Genomic DNA, 19,697 nt, shown 5'->3' on the forward strand with positions numbered 1-19,697 from the left:
CCCCAATGTCCAAAATGCAATAGCCTGTGATCTTGCTCAGACATGAATCTGAACTGTAGGCTGTTGTGCAGAATCTGGTGCTTAGTGAGTAAGCAACTGATTGCCCAGCATCTGTATCTCACCAAGGCCTGATTATCTCTACTAGTGACCTTTTAAGCACTGGAGGATTTGCAAACTTGGAAAATTCCTTGAGCAAGTCACAGCTCTATGCTCTATGTTGTAGGAGTTTGTAATTTCCTATTTTTGCCACTAGGTCATGAGCTCCTTGAGGGCATTCCCAGCTCCTGGCACAATGTCTGCCACATCATGGTTAAAGAAATAGACTGGAAAAAGAGAAGCCAAAACGACTTTCTTATCTTCTTTCTGCAATAGTTCAATAATTCTCTGTTAGTGCAAAATCACTGGGGGGCAAAAACTTTCTAAAAAAGGGAGCAATGTGGACCTCCCTGGTGTTGCAGTGGTTAAGAATCCGCCTGCCGATGCAGGGGACACGAATTCGAGCCCTGGTCCGGGAAGATCCCACATGCCGCAGAGTAACTAAGCCCGTGTGCCACAATTACTGAGCCTGCGCTCTAGAGCCCACAAGCCACAACTACTGAGCCCGCGTGCTGCAACTACTGAAGCCTGTGCGCCTAGAGCCTGTGCTCCACAACAAAGAGAAGCCACCAAAATGAGAAGCCCACGCACCGCAACGAAGAGTAGCCCCCGCTTGCCGCAGCTAGAGAAAGCCCACTCTCAGCAACGAAGACCCAACACAGCCAAAAATAAAACAAAATAAATAATTTTTTTTTAAAAAGGCAGCCATTTAAGTAGCAAGTTGAAAGAATCTGAATTCTGGTTTTCTCACTTAATAACTCTTTTTTAAAAAAGCCAAATATTTACCTTTTCTGAGATTCTGATTCATGATCTGCAAAATGGTCCTAAAACCTACCTCTCGGTAGCGATTAACATATTTAGCAAGTGCCTAGAACACAGTAGATATTCAATAAATATTTGTCTTGCTAAATCTTAAGTGTTTTCCAGATGCTTGAGAGCTTAAATCTTTACAAGCTCTCTTTTTGCCCTTGGCACCTGTATTAAACTTAGCCTACATAATTTGCTTCTTTCCTGAGTAAAGTACTCTAGACCTATTTTCACATTCAGACTACAATTAATGTTCTTCTAATAAGACACAATATTTCTATTAATGCATGCTGAGGCTGCATCATTTATTTGTCAGCCATATTTTACTTTTGACTCAAAAAGTAGTATTTAATTAAAACATGATAATTAAAACACAATTACCCCTATAATTAATGTTAAGTCAGATATCTTCCTAACCTGTTCTTACACTATTCATTTTTTAAACAGCTTTATTGAGGCATAATTGACAATAAATTGCACATACTTAAGGTATGCAATCTGATAAGTTTTGACATATGTATATACTTGTGAAACCATCACCACAGTCAAAATAGTGAACACATTCATCACCTCTAAATCTCCTTGTCATCCCTCTTTCCTGCGTTTCCCTTGCTGTAAACAATCACTGATCTGCTTTATTTATTTATTTGGCCATACGGCTTGTGGGATCTTAGTTCCCCGACCAGGGATTGAACACCGGCTCCCAGCAGTGGAAGCGTAGAGTCCTAACCACTGCACTGCCAGGGAATTCCCTGAGCTGCTTTAGATTAGCTTGCATTTCCTAGAGTTTTATGCAAATAGAATGATATTTTTTTCCTTTTGTCTGGCTTCTTTTGAGTGAATTATTGCCTTAATCATTTTGAAATCCATCCATATTGTTATGAATATCAATAGCTCATTACTATTTATTGAGTTGTATATAACAATTTATTTATCTGTTCACCTGGATAAACATTCACCTGGATGGACATTTGGGTTGTTTCCAGTTTTTGGCTATTACAAATAACGCTGCTATGAACATTTGTGCACAAATGTTTGTTGCATATACTCCTTTTCTCTTGGGTAAATATCTAGGAATGGAATGGCTAGACTATCTGGTAGGTGTATGTTTAACTTTTTAAGAAACTGTCAAACCGTTTCCCAAAGTGGTTTTACTATTTTACATTCTCAGCAGTGTACAAGAGTTCCAATTCCTCCACATCCACACCAACATTTGGTAATAAGTCTTTTAATTTTAAACATTCTAAGTATGTGGAAAATCCCATTGTTTTAATTTGCATTTTCCCAATGACTAATGGTGTTAAGCATCTTTTCATGTGCTTAATTACCATCATATATCTTTTGTGCATTTTAAAAATTAGGTTATTTTCTTATCATTGAGTTTTCTTTTTTTTTTTTTTGCTCCGGACGCGCAGGCTCAGTGGCCATGGCTCACGGGCCCAGCCGCTCCGCAGCACGTGGGATCCTCTCAGACCGGGGCACGAACCCGCGTCCCCTGCATCGGCAGGCGGACTCTCAACCACTGCGCCACCAGGGAAGCCCTATTATTGAGTTTTTAAAAGTCTTTTTCTGGATATGATTCCTGTATATGCTTTGCAGAGAGTTTCACCCAGGCTGAGGCTTGTCTTTTCTTTCTCTTAACAGTGTCTTCTGAGGAGCAGAAGTTCTAAATTTTAATGAAGTCCAATATATCAATCTGTTCTTTTATGGATTGTGCTTTTCCTGTTGTATATAAGAAATCTTCGCCTAACCCAGGTCACAAGTATTATTTTCTACCTTTTCTTTTAGAAGTTTTATAGTTTTCAGTTTTACATTTAGACCTATGGCCCATTTGAATTATTTTGTATGTGGTATGAGATATGGATTGAAGTTCATTTTTTTCATATTTATATCCAAGTGATTCAGAACCACTTGTTGATAAGGTTATCCTTTCCTCAATGTATTGCCTTCTGTCTTTGTTAAAGGTACATACACATGTGTTTGTTTCTAGACTTTCTATTCTGTCCCATTGATCTATTTGTAGAATGTCTTCACACCAGTACCATGCTGTTTTGATTACTGTCACTTTATAATAATCCTTGAAATCAGGTAGTGTTAGCCTTCCAACTTTTACTTTCTTGTTTCTTTTGGCTATTTTAAGTAATTTGCATTTCCATATGAATTTTAGAATTAGCTTCTCAACTTCTAACAACAAAAAAAGAGCCTCTGAGATTTTGGGTTGGATTGTGTTGAATCTATAGGTCAATTTGGAGAAAACTGACATCTTAACAATATTAGTCTTCCAACCCACGAACAAGAGATGTCTCTCCAATTTATTTAGGTCTCCTTTACTTTCAGCATTGTTTTCTAGTTATCAGGGCACAGATCTTTCATACCCTTTGTCAGATTTATCCCTAAATATTTCATGGTTTTTTTTGTTTTGTTTTGTTTTTGCGGTACACGGGCCTCTCACTGTTGTGGCCTCTCCCGTTGCGGAGCACAGGCCCCGGACGTGCAGGCTCAGCGGCCATGGCTCAGGGCCTAGCCACTCAGTGGCATGTGGGATCTTCCCGGACTGGGGCACAAACCCGTGTCCCCTGCATTGGCAAGCGGACTCTCAACCACTGCGCCACCAGGGAAGCCCCCCACCCTTTTTTTTTATGTGTTTAATGCTATTATAAATGGTAGTTATTTTAAAAATCTTAATTTCTGATAATGCATTGTTGATATATAGAAGTACAATTGATATTTGTATATTGATCTTGTATCCTGCAATGTTACTAAACTCAGTTTAGCATTTTTGTAGATTTCATTGGATTTTCTCCATAGAAAATCTACTATGAATAAAGACAGTTTTACTTCTTCATTTCCAAATTGGGTGTGTTTTTTTTTTTCCTTGCCTGACTGCACTGGCTAGAACCTGCAGTACAATACTGAACAGAAGTAGTAAGAGCGGACATGCCTATCTTGTTCTGATCTTAGGGAGAGAGGATTTAGTCTTTTATCACTAAGTATGTTAGCTGTGGGGTTTTTGCAGATGACCATGATCAGGTTGAGGGAGTTCCCTTCTTTTCCTAGTTTGTTAAGAGTCTTTATCAGGAATAAATATTGAATTTTGTCAAAGCTTTTTTCTGCATCTGTTGAGATAATAATATGGTTTTAGTTTAGTTTGTTAACATGGTAAATTACATTGATTGGTATTCAAATGTTAAACCAATCATGCATTCCTAGGATAAACTCTACTTGGTCATGATATATTATCCTTTTAACATATTGTTGGGTTCAATATGCTAAAATTTGCTTACTAAATTTTGTATTTATTTCATGAAGGATATTGGTTTGAACTTTTCTTATAATGTCTTTGATTTTGGTATCAATGTAATGCTGTCTAGAATGAGTTAGGAAGTAGTCCATTCTCTTCAATTATTTGGAAGTTTGTGTAGAACTGGTATTATTTCTTCCTTAAAGGTGAAATCTACCAGTAAAGCCATCTGGGCCTAAAGGGTTGGTTTTTTTTTAAGGTTTTTGTAGCTATTTTATTTATTTATTTTTTAACATCTTTATTGGAGTGTAATTGCTTTACAACTGTGTGTTAGTTTCTGCTTTATAACAAAGTGAATCAGCTATACATATACATATATCCCCATATCTCCTCCCTCTTGCGTCTCCCTCCCACCTTCCCTATCCCACCCCTCTAGGTGGGCACAAAGCACAGAGCTGATCTCCCTGTGCTATGCGGCTGCTTCCCACCAACTATCTATTTTATATTTGGTAGTATATATAAATCCATGCCACTCTCTCACTTCGTCCCAGTTTACCCTTCCCCCTCCCCGTGTCCTCAAGTCCATTCTCTACATCTGTGTCTTTATTCCTGTCCTGCCCCTAGGTTCTTCAAAACCATTTTTTTTATTTTTTAGATTCCATATATATGTGATAGCATACGGTATTTGTTTTTCTCTTTCTGACTTACTTCACTCTGTATGACAGACTCTAGGTCCATCCACCTCACTACAAATAATTCAATTTCCTTTCTTTTTATGGCTGAGTAATATTCCATTGTATATATGCACCACATCTTCTTTATCCCTTCATCTGTTGATGGACACTTAGGTTGCTTCCATGTCCTGGCTATTGTAAATAGAGCTGCAATGAACATTGTGGTACATGACTCTTTTTGAATTATTGTTTTCTCAGGGTATATGCCCAGTAGTGGGATTGCTGGGTCATATGGTAGTTCTATTTTTAGTATTTTAAGGAACCTCCATTCTGTTCTCCATAGTGGCTGTATCAGTTTACATTCCCACCAACAGTGCAAGAGGGTTCCCTTTTCTCCACACCCTCTCCAGCATTTATTGTTTGTAGATTTTTTGATGATGGCCATTCTGACTGGTGTGAGATGATACCTCATTGTACTTTTGATTTGCATTTCCCTAATGATTAATGATGTTGAGCATCCTTTCATGTGTTTGTTGGCAATCTGTATATCTTCTTTGAAGAAATGTCTATTTAGGTCTTCTGCCCATTTTAGAGAGGTTTTTTTGTTTTGTTTTGTTTTTTAGGAAAGATTTTAACCACATTTTCAATGTATTTAATAGATACTGGGCTATTCATGTGTATTTCTTCTCATGTAAGCTTTTATAATTTGTGTCTTTCAAGGAAATTGTTCATCTCATCTAAGTTGTCAAATTTATTCGTATAAAACTGTTCCTAACATTCCCTTATTATCCTTTTAATATCTTTCAAATCTACAGTGATGTCACCTCTCTCATTCCCGATATAGGTAATTTGTGTCTTCTCTTTCGTCTTCCTGTCTGGTTAGAGCTTTATCAATTTTACTGATTTTCTCAAAGAAGTAGTTTCTGGTTTTATCAATTTTTCCATTGTTTTTCTGTTTTCTGTTTCACCAATTGCCACTTTGATCTTTATTATTTCCTTTCTTCTCTTTATTTTGGTTTTAATTTTGTCTTATTTTTCCTAGTTTTTTAAAGTGGAAGCTAAGTTCATTGATTCAAGAGATTTCTTCTTCTCTAATACAAGTTTAGTGCTATAAATTCCCCTCTAAATACTGCTTTAGTGGCATCCCATAAATTCTGATATGTTCTTTTTTCATTTCCATTCCATTCAAAATATTGCTAATTTCCCTTTTGATTGATGGATTATTTACAAGTGTGTTATTTAGTTTTCAAATTTTAGAGATTTTCCAGAAATCTTTCTGTTACTGATTTCTAGTGCAATTTCACTTTGGGCAAAGAACATTCTTTGTACTATTTGAATACTTTCAAGTGTATTAAGACTTATTTTATGGCCCATAACCATGATAACATAATTATTTCTGTTCCTCTGTATGTAAAATGTCTTTTTTCTCTGACTTGGTAAATGTTCTATGTGAACTTGAGGAGAATGTGTTGATGTCTTGCTGTTGATGCGTGAAGTGTTCCATAGATGTCAATTGGGTCAAGTGGGTTGATACTGTTGTTCAGATAATCTATATCCTTATTGATTTTCTGTTTACCTGTTCTATCAATTGTTGAGAGAGAAGTACTGAAATACCTAGCTATAGCTGTGGATTTATGTATTTCTTAAAATAATTCTATCAGTTTTTTCTTCATGTATTTTGAATCTCTGTTGTTAGGTGCATAAATGTTTAGGATTGCTCTGGCCTCTTGATTAATTGACCCCTTTATCATTATGAGGTTACCTCTTTAATCTTTGGTAATATTCTTTGTCCCCAAATCTATTTTGCCTGATACTAATATAGCCACTCAAGGTTTCTTTTGACTACTGTTAGCATGGTAGATTTAAAAAATACTTTTACATTTTACCTGTTTGTGTCTTTTTATTTTAATTGTATTTCATGTAAGCAGCATAGAGTCGGGTCTTACTTTTTTCCAATCTGATAATATTTGCCTTTGAGTGGGGGTGTTTTTTTATTTAAAAAAATTTATTATTATTATTATTACTTTCATTGGGCTGCACCACATGGCTTGCAGGATCTTAGTTCCCTGACAAGGGATCAAACCTGTGCCCTCAGCAGTGAAAGTGTGGAGTCCTAACCACTGGACTGCTGGGGAATTCTCTGAGTGGGGGTGTTTAGATCATTTACATTTAATGTGATTCTTTTTTTTTTTTTTTTTTTTTTTTTTGCGGTACGCAGGCCTCTCACTGCTGTGGCCTCTCCCGTTGCGGAGCACAGGCTCCGGACGTGCTGGCTCAGCAGCCATGGCTCACGGGCCCAGCCGCTCCATGGCATGTGGGATCTTCCCAGACTGGGGCACGAACCTGTGTCCCCTGCATCGGCAGGCGGACTCTCAACCACTGCACCACCAGGGAAGCCCTAATGTGATTCTTGATGTGGTTCTTTCATCTTGCTATTCATTCTAACTTGTTGCATCTATTTTTTGTCTCCCTTTTCCTCTTTTCAGCCTTCTTTTGGTTAATTAAGTATTTTTATGATTCCATTTTATCTTCCTTGTAGCTCATTAACTATAACTCTTGGGTTTTTTAGTGGTTGATTTAGGGTTTATAGTATATATCTTAACTTATCACAGTCTAACCTCAAGTGGCATTATACAACTTCATGTATATATAGTACAAGAATTTTACAATATATTCCATATCTCCCCTCCTGGTCTTTTGCTATCGTCATGCGTTTTACTTTTCCATACATTATAAACCTCATAATATATTATTATATTTGTATAAGTCAATTATCTTTTAAATAGATTTAAATAATAAGAAAAAATGTATATATTTACCCAGGTAGTTACCTCTCTCAGTGGTTTTCAATCCTTTGTAAAGATTCAGACTTTCTTCTGTCTGGTATTATTGCCCATCTATATGAGTGACTTCCTTTAGCATTTTTTTATGGTGTGAATCTGCTGGTGGTGAATTCTTTCATATTTTGTATGCCTGAAAATATCTTTATTTTACCTTCATTTTTGAAAGATATTTTTGCTGAGTATGGAATTCTAAGTTGACAGTTCTTAGCTTTCAGTACTTTAAAGATGTTGCTCCTCTGTCTTATTTATATTGTTTCCCATTAGAATATAATGTCATGTTTATTTTAGTTCCTCTGTACTTAACAGAGGAATTTTTCTCTTGCTGTTTTTAAGATTTTCTCTTTATTGTTGGCTTTAAGCAATTTTATTATGACATGCTTTGTTGTGGTTTTCTATATATTTCTGTGCTGGGGATTCATTGAACTCCTTGGATCTGTGGGTTTATAAGTTTCATCAAGTTTGGGAAGTTTCTGTCCTTTATTTCTTCAAATATTTTTTGTCTCCCCCATCCCCACTCTTCAGGCACTCCAGTTTCAGTAGAAAAAGCTGTTTGTAGTTGTTCCATAGCTCACTAATGCTCTTTTCAGGTTCTTATTTTTTCTCTCTGTGTTTCACAGGGGACAGTTTCTATTACTATGTCTTCAAATTATTCATCTTTTCTTCCCTAGTGACTAATCTGTTGTTAATCATATCCAGTGTATTTTTCATTTCAAGCATCATAGTTGTCACCTTGAGCAGTTCATTTTGGGTCTTTTTAATATTTTCAATGTTTACTTAATTTTTTGAAAATATGAGATATATTTATAACTGTTTTGACATCCTTTTCTGCTAATTCTGACATCTGTGTCAGTTCTGGGTTAGTTTGATTGATTAATGAGTCTCCTCAATATTAATTGTGTTTCCCTGCCTCTGCATGCCCAGTAATCTTTGACTGAATGTCAGGCATTGTTAATTTTATCTTGTAGGATGCTGGATATTCCTGTAAGTACTTTTTCTTCTTCTTCTAGTTTTATGGAGATATAATTGACATACAGCATTGTATATGTTTAAGGTGTAAAGCATAATATTTGACTTACATACATCATGAAATGACTACCACAAGAAGCTTAGTGAACCTCCATCATCTCACATACACACAAAATAAAAGAAAAAGAAAAAATCTTTTTCCTTGTGATGAGAACTCTTAGGATTTACTGTCTTAACAACTTTCATATATATAATACAGCAGTGTTAGTTATATTTATCGTGCTGTACATTACATCCTTAGTACTTATTTACCTTATAATTGGAAGTTTGCCTATAAATATTCTTGAGCTTTACTCTGGAATGCAGTTAAATTACTTGGAAACAATTTGATACCTTTTTTTCTTTTTTTGCAGTTTTGAGGTAGTGCTCAGTCTAGGGCTAAGTATTCTCTATTACTGAGGTAAGACCCTCCTTAGTATTCCAACCAATGCCTGATAAATTGTGAGGTTTTCCTGTCTAGCTGGTGGGAACAGTCCCTGGCCCTGGCCCTGTGTGAATGTTCCCTCTCATCCTTTTAGATGGTACTTTTTACCAGCCCTGGGTAGTTTGCTCACATGCATGCATCAACCAGTACTACGCTGAACATTTCAGGGGACCTTCTGCACAGCTCGGGCTCTCTCTCTCTGTGCAGCTCTCTCCCTTCTGGCACTTGGTGCAATGAACTCTAGCTGCTTTGGTCTCCCTTCACTCTCAGTTTCTTCTACTCAACTTAGGGGACCTACTGGGCTCCACCACAGTTCCCCCTCCCTGCATCATGGTCTGGAAACTCTCCAAGCAGTAAGCTGGGAAAATGGTAAGACTCACATTTACTTGTTTCCTGTTGATCAGGAATCAATGTCATTTGTTGCCTGATGACAGGGTCTTAAAAATCGTTTTTCATGTAGTTTTGTCTTTTTTTTTTTTCTGGTTGTTTCAGATGGGAGGGTAAATTTAGTCCCTTTTTATTCATTTTGGCCAAAAGTGGATATTGAGTTGATCTCTATGGATTTTTCAACCCTAGTGCTCCTCTCTCCTCTTCACATTCCTCCTGCCTTGAAATTTGAGACACAAGAACATTTTACAGAATTCTAGGTAGAGATCAATATCACCTATGTATAACCCAGAAATTGCCTAATAAATTTGTCACTAGTGAGCAGAGAAAGTTCAAATTCTGCTTTTGTTACCTTCTAGCTGTAGTTTGGATGTGTCTATGTTAGGTACTGGTCCTTATTCCTACACAGCATTCCTATAAAGAATGCTGGAGATTGTGAAAAACAGGTCTTTTCTACTGACCTATATATTTGGCTTAATCCTGAGAATTTTTAGTGCTTAACTATGAAAAATATGACATAAAGGAAAATTCAGAAATAGAAACAAACATGTTAAAAGCTCACTTCTCCCACAAACCATTGTTTATTCTCTAGTGTATGCCCTTCTATGTTTTATCCATGTTATATTTTTTACATGATATAACAAAAATACCCATAGAGTTTTAATATTACTTTTTTTACTCAACAGGATTATTTCCTATGTGGTTGCACAGTATTTTTTGACATCTTTGTCATGTGAGTATGCTATGATTTATTTGTTTCTATATTAAAAGATTGCTTTTCCTTTTATGCTAATATAAAGAATAACTGCAGTGAATATCTTGACTTTCTTTTAGGTTATTTTCTTGGCTAAGCCCTCTGAAGTGAAATTACTAGAGTAGAGTGTATAAATATTTTAATGGTCTTGTTACATATTGCCAAATTGCTTTCTTAAAAGATCATATCACTGTTTACCTCCACCAGCCTGAGGTCTGAGATTGTTGGTCTTACCACATCCTTGCCAGCCCTGTATATTATCACTTAAAATAGAGTATTGTGGCTAATGCAACTGGTGAAAATGACTTTTCATTGTTATTACTTGCATTTTCTTCATTTCTGCAGAGTGGGCCATTCTTCCTTATACTTGCTAACGAGTTACATTTTCTCTTTTGTGGGCAATAGGAGTCTCACAAGCTCATTCACTGGCCCTGCCTCAGAGGAGTATGGTCACTGGCTTTCTTCCCTCTCCCCCACCCATGCATTCACTCATCAGATGCTTATTGAGCCTCTTCAGCAGGCCAGATAGTATGCTAGGCTCTGGGGATAGAATAGGGGAAGAAAGCAAAGATACAATCCCTACCCAAGAAATATACAGTGTAAAGGAAGAGCTTACATGTTCTCAGTATCTGGTTGGGAGTGGGAAAATCTGCCAGCCAAAGGGTTCCCAACACATTTGGAATAAGGAGACTGTGCTTTGGTAAAGTAATAATTTGAATATTCATGAGGAACTAAGCTTAGAAAAACCTGCTAGAGGAACTTTTGATTATTCTGACCTCAGGAAGTTTAGTGGCTAAAGGACAAATCAAAAAAAGAAAGGGACAAACACAGTTACATTTTAGGGACAGTTAAATAATACATTCTAATGGAAACTGTTTTCTAAATGGCTGTCACCCTGGACAGAGGAATTGTAGTTGGGGGGCAAATGGAGACAAAATAGTAAGGCCTGGGTTGACTGTGGCACATCATGAAATATTCTGGACAAACAGAGGGCAGCATGAGAGCTCTAAACTCTTGGAAGGCAAAGGAGAGGAGGCCAAGACATTGTAGGGAAGGGAAAATATGAGTGCTTAGAGATTTCTGTCAGGGTTGGCTCTGCCCCTTCCCTTCTTGGAAACGAAAGTCAGCTGTGGGGCTGCATGCTGCAGCTCTAGCACCACAGCAACAACCCCACAGTAGTTTCAATGCAGTGGGAAATAGAAAAACTCAAAAGGACTGAAACATTACTATTACACCATAGGATCCCTGGCCTATGATACCACTTGTTCTCAAAGTGTAACACTGCATACCATACACATATGTAGTTTGAAAGGGTAAATTTGCCCTTTTTCCCAATGAGATATATCAAAATACAGGCGAGTTCACAAAATATTTATGTATAGTTAAAAAATTAATTATAGGGACTTCCCTGGTGGCGCAGTGGTTAGGAATCCACCTGCCAATGCAGGGGACATGGGTTCGAGCTCTGATCCGGGAAGATCCCACATGCCGCGGAGCAACTAAGCCCACACACCACGACTACTAAGCCTGTGCTCTAGAGCCCGTGAGCCACAACTACTGAGGCTGCGTGCCACAACTACTGAAGCCCTTGCACCTAGAGCCCGTGCTCTGCAACAAGACAAGCCACCGTAATGAGAAATGAGAAGCCCGCACACCACAACGAAGAGTAGCCCCCGCTCGCCACAACTAGAGAAAGCCCACACGTAGCAGTGAAGACCCAACACAGCCCCAAATAAATAAATTAATTAATTAAAAAAATAATTATAAAGCAAATATCTATGGAAATAACCACTATCCAAGTCAAGGGATAAAAACAAAACAAAACACTGCCAGCAGCCAGTAGCCTCCTTTGTGTTTTTCCCCATCTCTTCTCCTTCCGTCTCCCCAGAGGCAACCACTGTGCTATGTACGTATTCTTAAAATAATTTAGTTTTGCATATTTTTGAACATAACAGAGATATAATCATATTGGATAGAGCCTTCTGTAAGTAGATTTTTGTTCAACATTTTGGAAGATTCCTCCATCAGGATGCATGTAGGTATTATTTGTTCATTCTCATTGCCAAACGGTATTTCATTATATAAATACATCATAACCTATTTATCTATTCTATTGTTGATGAACATTTGAGTTGTGTTCAGTTTGTCATTTGCAAAGAACACTACTCTGAAGAGTCTTGTACATATCTCTTGATGCAAAAGTGTTTCCTTAGGGAGTGGAATAGCTAGATCATAGGATATGCACATTTTCTACTTTTCTATGTATTGCTAATTACTTGCAAAGTGGTGCCATCAATTAACACTCCTATTGGCAGCATATGATAGTTTGTGTTGCTTGAAATCTTTGCCAACATCTACTGCTGTCACACTTCAAATCATTGCCAGTTTGGCATGTATATAATGGCATCTCACTGTATTTTTAATGTAATTTCCCTAATTACGAAAGTGGTTAATCATCTTTTCATGTATTTATTGGCCACTTGGATTTCCTCTTGCGTGAGGTGCTTGAAGTCTTTGCTCATTTTTCTATTGATGTGTCTTTTTCTTACTGATTCATAGGCATTCTTTATATGTCCTTTGTACTAGTCCTTGGTTAGTTTTATGTATTACATATCTTCTCTCAATTTATAGCTTGATTTTTAACTCTACAGCACCTTCTAAAAACAGTGAAACGTCAGTTTTTTCCTTTGTGATCAGCACCTTTTGTCTCTACTTTTAAGATATCTACAATATCTAAAATATTCTACAATATCTTCTTAAAGCTTGACTGTTTTGCCTGTTGCATTTGGATCCTCCAGCTACCTGAAATTGATTTTTGTGTATAGAGTGAAATTGGGGTCCAGTTTTATTGTTCTTCCACATAGTATATCCAACTTCTGAGGACCATTTTTTGAAAGAAAAGGTTCTGCTGATGTTCAAGTCACTCTATACCCACATGTTATATGAATCTGTCTGGGGACTTTCTATTCTGTTCTGCTGCTCTGTGTCTATCCCTGTGCCAACTCCACTCTGTCTTTATTAGTAAAGCCTCATGAGCTTGATATATGATAGGGCAAGTCCTTTCATTGCTATTGTTCTTCCTTCTTTAATACACAAGCATTAGATGGTAAGGGGCTTACATTATTTTAAGCCTACAGTGGTTCATCCAGAGGAAAATCCCATTTCATGGACAATACATGGCTCCACTAACAGGGCCAACTTCTCCATTAGGCATAGAAGTCAGTGCCTTGGGTCCACAGTACTTCTAGGGGTTCATGAAAACGTTTTAATTTCTTTTAAAATCATAAGACATGTTTTAATTTCTTTTTGTTGAACAAAGTATTGTAGCATATAGTATTAATATATTCATCTTTATTCCAACACAGTCATAAAATACAATTTTAAATACTTTAGGCAAATGTGCCCAGGGCCTAAGAAAGTCATAAAGTCATATCAGGTCCTGCCTGATAGCATCTTCTTAAAAATTAGTCACACAGGCAGAGTTTAGGTGGCTCATCCCTGTCCTGCCCTACGGGCTAATTTTTCCTCCTAATGGTAGATGAGCATACCATCTTCACTTGGAAAAAGAGTACACACCAGTAAGTTAACAATCCCCCAAATGCTAATTTAAAATGTAAATAAAAATGGAATTCAAATGATGTTTATTGGGAATTCCCTGGCAATCCAGTGGTTAGAACTCCATACTTCCACTGCAGGGGGCCACAGGTTCAATCCTGGTTGGGGAACTAAGATCCCACATGCCGCGAGGTGCAGCCAAAAAAGAAAAAACAACAACAACAAAAAAAAACACCATTTATTTCCAGGCATTTGCCAGGTACTAGGGGGTATAGGGATAAACAAAATGAACTTACAGTTTCTAGCATATAAAAGAATACAGATGGTTAACAAATTATTATAATTGGGAGAATGGCACACAAATAGAAGTATAGTAGCAAGGCTGAGCTAATTCTTAATTGCAAAATAGGTATCGTTATTTTTAGTTGTACAAATGAGAAAACCAAGACATAGAACAATTGAGTGGCTTATCCCAAGCCTCAGCCAATATACATCAGGGGCAGTATTTGAATACCAAGACTCTGACTCCAAGTCCTGTGCAGTTTACCATCTGGTCTGAAACAGTGCTCATTCTGTAGTAGACACTCAATAAATTAGACTGGATTCAAATGAGGGAGAAACGTTGCCACTCCAGAGGATTTTACCTTTCTCTTAGAGCAGCTTTTTAATCTTTCCTCCCCAACCCCCAGCTTTATTAAGGTATATTTTACTTATCATAGAATATACCCAATTCAAGTGTACAGTTCAATGATTTCTAGTAACTTGACCAAGTGGTGCAACCATCACCATGAATCAGCTTTAGAACATTTTTGTCCCCCAGCAAGAAACCTCATGCCCACTTTCAGTTAATTTTCATTCCCACCCCTTGCCCCAGGCAACCACTATTCTATTTCCTGTCTCTATAAATTTGCTTTTTCTGGACATTTCATATAAATGAAATCATATAATATGTGGTCTCTTCTGTCTAGTTTCTTTCACTTAGCATAATGTTTTTGTTTTGTTCTGTTTTTTGGCCATAGCTTGAGGCATGTGGGATCTTAGTTCCCCGATCAGGGATCGAACCCAAGCCCCCTGCGGTGGAATCTCGGAGTTTCAACCACTGGGCTGCCAGGGAATTCCCAGCATAAAGTTTTTGAAGTTCATTCATGGTGTAGCATGTGTCAATAGTTTGTTCCTTATTATTGCTGCATGGTATTCCATTGTATGGATACACAATTTTGTCTATCCATTCACGAGTAGATTGACATTTAGGTTGTTTCCAGTTTTCTACTGTAATGAATAATGCTGCTATATGAACATTTGTATATAAGTTTTTGTGAGGACACGTGCCTTTATTTCTCCTGGGGAGATAGAATTAATATCTTATTATGGTTTTGATTTGTATTTCCCTAACAGCTAATGATGTTGAGCATCTTTTCATGTGATTATTGGCCATTTGTGTATGTTCTCTGAAGAAATCTCTATTCCAAATCTTTTGCCCATGTTTTGATTGGATGGTCATCTTATGACTGAGTTGTAAGAGTTCTTTGTAAATTCTGGATACAAATCCTTTATTAAATATGTGTTTTGCAAGTATTTGTCTAGTCCATCATTGTCTTTTCATTTTCTTAATGTTGCTTTTTGAAGTGTAAAAGTTTTGAATTTTGATGAGGTCAATGAAATTCACTGACAAAAAGACAGTCTGTTCAATAGATGGTGCTGGGACAATTGGATATCCACATGCAAAAAGATGAATTTAGATGCTCACCTCACACCACACACAAAAATTAACTCAACATGACTCACAGACTTTAATGCAAGAGATAAAACAATAAAACTTTTAGACAAAAAACGTGGAAGAGAAACTTTCAAGATCTTGGGTTAGGCAAAGGTTTTTTTCATCTATTCCTTTTTTCTTTTTCCCTTTTTTTTTTTTTTGTCCATGCCACGCAGCTTCTGGGATCTTAGTTCCCCGACCAGGGATTGAACCTGGACCCTCGGCAGTGAAAGTGCAGAGTCCCAACCACTGGACCACCAAGGAATTCCCATTTTTTCATCTGTTCTTGAATTCTTGTCCTTATTAAACACAATACATGTATGTGTATATGTTTGTATGTGGTATGTCTGTGTAATGTAGGTAGATAACTATGTAGCCCCCTTCAGTCAAAATCATAAAATATTTTACCAGGATTGTTGGCTAAAATTTGAATGATCAATCACACAAATATGTTGAAAGAAAATATGCAAAATATAAGTGGCAAGCCAGCTAGAACAGAACATCCAGAGCTTGGCAGTTGGAATGTGAGACAAAGCTGTGCAAATAGTAAATTAATCCCCTCTTCAAATACTTTGCAACATGTGTACCTACATTTCAGGCTAAGAAATGCTGATTACAGGCAGTCACTGATTGTAGATTAAGAAGGGTACAATCTCCTACAGGAGGGTGAATCTATCTGCTAAGATGCTGCATACTCTAATGTTTGAAATGATATAATAGGCTAAGGTAAAATTCTTACAGTCTATTACTTTCAAAATACATAGGAAAATTATTACTGAAGATTCCATAATTTGTCAAGAAGAAAGTTTTAGACACAAAGCTTTACTTTTAAAGGCACTATCTTCTATTAAATTCTCTGGATTGCACCTAAAATTAATAGGTAATTTCATGGTCAAATTACCATTCTCACCCCAACAAGGGATACACAAGAATACTGGCGTAGCACTTGGCCACTTGTGTCCACTGTGAGTCAGTCAGTGTCTTGCCTGTGTCCCTTCATGGCAACTAAAGGAGGCTTTGCTAAGCCTGAATCTTGAATTCCTCTATTCAGAGCAATATTCATTTTCAAAATATATTTCTGCATAATCAAAACTGTTTATTAACATTTCATTACTTCTTACTAACATTTCAGTATCTTTTCATTTTTTTCGGGTACAACTGGTTATTTATATATATTCACCTCTCCCTCTTAGAAAAGGTAACATGTTTTATCATTCTTTTATCCCTTATATGAGTGGTTTTTAAGTCATTGGAGCCAGTAGTCAAGTACTGGAACCCTGCCTTACAGCCTCTGACAAGGGTCTGAGAACATAATAAACACTTGGTAAGTTTTTGTTGGAATGAAGTAAATATTCATTACTAATACTGTAGTTTTTAAATTGCATTTCATTAGCCCCAAGTTCTAATGGCAGAAAATATACTACAGAATCAATCAAATTCTAGGAGAGACATCACTGTAATGAAAGCTAATCTTTCAATGCCAAGAGCCCAATACCAATTTTTTCTTTCTTCAATACCTAGTGACATGATGTTCTCTCATTTATTCTAAACGAGAATTTAGAATATTCTCTTTCCTCTTAAATTACAGCCTCTATGTAAGTCTCTTGAGCATTTTAAAAGTTAGATTTCTAAAATCCAGGATGAAGTGGATTTAGCTGAGTACAGACACATAGCAAGAAGTGCCCCAGATAAAGTTAGCTTTATTACCACTACAGTTGTTAACATAGTCTAATAATCACTTCCATCTTGAAAATAAGTGCAAACGATTTACCAGCTCATTAAAATTTGACATAAATTTGGAAGAGGATTCTAAGTAGTGAAATGAATAAAGACACCTTTTTTTTCCAACTTGTTGTGTTTGAGTGGATACTGGCAAAGCACATATGCTATGAAGTTTGTGGGTAAAATAGCACTTCTCAAAAAACAAGTGAACTGAAAAAAAAATTCACAAATTCTTTTAAAATACTTTTCTTCTTGCCTAAGATATAACCTAGACTGGTTCTGAGTAATTTTCTCAAATACTATCTGCAGTGATCTTTTCAGTTACAGCCCTCCAGGCTTTCAGCCACCTGGAAACATTAAGTCCCCCTGGAGTCTTATCCTGACCTGAGTTCAGGTCTCTATACTGGAGGAATTTTCAGAAGCTTTAGACTAGTAACTTATCTGCTCAGTATCAGATCAGCCACTCTGCTGATCCAGCTCCGATACTGTAACCTAGTTTCAGGCACTAAAATTTTATCTGGTTATTTGTAACCAAGCTCCTATCTTGTACCACCTGAAACTAGGTCCTAGATTCTTCCGCTGTGATCCTTCATCCTACTTTGGGACTTTAATTTGTATCCAAGTTGGTGTAATCCTCCCTATACCATTGAGCAAGCCTAGTTAGAGCCCTACTGTAGAATTCCAGTCTTCATGAATATGTCCCCAATACATGCCACCTGATGGCTATGATGCAGACTTCTCTCACATCTGTGTTTCTGCTTATTGCCTCCTGTCAGACTCCTCTAGAAACAGGCCCTATGCTTGAACTAAATTCCCTACCAACTGTCAGTTCCTTTTTCCATGCTTTGCCTAGCATTGGCAGGGCTGTCGGGATTTTGGGTCCTGCTCCTCCACAGACTGATCCATCTCAATGCTGAGTTCTAATTCTAATAGTAACTCAATACCGCTATTGAAAAATAGGTCTGTTCAAACCAGCCAACTTAACTTACTTAAACTTACTTGTGAGTAAGTTTAAAATGCCTCATTAAATATACATCTGCCGCTTGAAAGTCCAAAAGAAAATACCCAATACCTGTCTGAATGAATCCTGATTTGTATCCATTAGTTGTGCCATTTTCTGGGGCCACGGTTGATGACACTGAAGAGTTTGGTTTAATAGAGTGGCAAATGGTAGAGGATTGTCGGCTTCTACATTCTAGAAAGGAGTAAGAATCACATTATGTAAGGAAAACAACATTCTGTTAAAACAGGTGAGGGAGACACAATCCATAAGATCTCTAAAATAAACGGCTGTTCCTCAAGTGGCAGCACGTTCTTTAACAGAGATCCATCCCCCTTCCCCAACCTTGACTCCAATGGAATGTTCAAGCTGGTGAACACAATTCGTCTTCCTAGAGCCAAATGCCATGTTTGGAAGGCAAAGAAATAGTTACAAAGAACAATTAGACATTTGTTCCTCACAGACTAGTTCCCAGGAGAAAAATTACTCATAACCTATATAGTCATGTTAGTTTCATGGGTAATACTGAGGTTAAAATATCAATAATTTATAAAAACCAAATAAGCTTTCAAGCACCAGTTAACCTTCTGTCCAGGATTGATTTACGTGTAGAATAGTAATCTAGAGTCCTTCTAGGCTGCCTTCAACCCTCTCTACTCAACCTTAATTTACGTCCAGAAACAGAAGCAAAGAAAATATTATACACAGAGGAGAAAAATTAGAAATTCTCAAATTTTTATTATTCTCAGTTCTTATTAGAGGAAATAGGTAGACAATATTCAAGGTACTTACTGATCATACAAAACTAAGCTTCATTTTAAATGAGCCAATATTACTTGAGGCTTTGGTGTAATATTTTAATAATACTTTGTACTGATTCAGGTAGATAGCAAATACTGTGACAACCTGTGTCACAGGTTTTCGGGGCTCTACCTTCCAACCAAATTATACTATATGTTGTACTATATTAGTCTTTAAAGGTAGCATGTGAAAAAGAAACATAAATGGTTGTAAATGACAAAGTTAATTATAGTGGGTCCTTTAGAGAATTTCCAAGTTTATTGGATACATGCAAAAGTTAGAGGCAGTTTTCTATAATCTTCTATCTATGACGTTCCTTGAAGAGCTACTGTATTTTGACTGAAAAGGATATCTCCATGTTATGTATATTATATGCAAATATGTAGTTTTATAGGTATGTACATATATACAATTCCAATTCCAAAACAGAATGACTATAAATGTGAGGCTCCAGAAGCCACCCAGGATCATTGTATCACAAACTATTTCACAAATGTTATTATATACCAGAAAGGTGAATTGTCACTGAGCACTAAATAAGAACTTAAAAATATTTTATGCAACCAAAACAAAAGCTAAAAAAAGGCAGTTAAAAGGCAGGGAGGTGATAC

The 19,697-nt window shown here is 36.9% G+C and overlaps 1 protein-coding gene across 2 annotated transcripts in view; it reads right to left on the reverse strand.

The window, feature by feature from the left end:
* GREB1L (GREB1 like retinoic acid receptor coactivator) overlaps positions 1 to 19,697 on the reverse strand; it is a 264,160-nt gene that overhangs the window by 81,695 nt on the left and 162,768 nt on the right. For both annotated transcript variants that reach the window (XM_082853112.1, XM_082853111.1), the window contains exon 7: positions 18,358 to 18,480. In XM_082853112.1, coding sequence (XP_082709238.1) covers positions 18,358 to 18,480 — 123 coding nt within the window. The remainder of the gene's footprint in view (positions 1 to 18,357; positions 18,481 to 19,697) is intronic.

The sequence above is a fragment of the Leucopleurus acutus genome, assembly GCF_964270905.1.
Source record: "Leucopleurus acutus genome assembly, chromosome: 13".
In the NCBI taxonomy this organism is placed as follows: domain Eukaryota; kingdom Metazoa; phylum Chordata; class Mammalia; order Artiodactyla; family Delphinidae; genus Leucopleurus; species Leucopleurus acutus.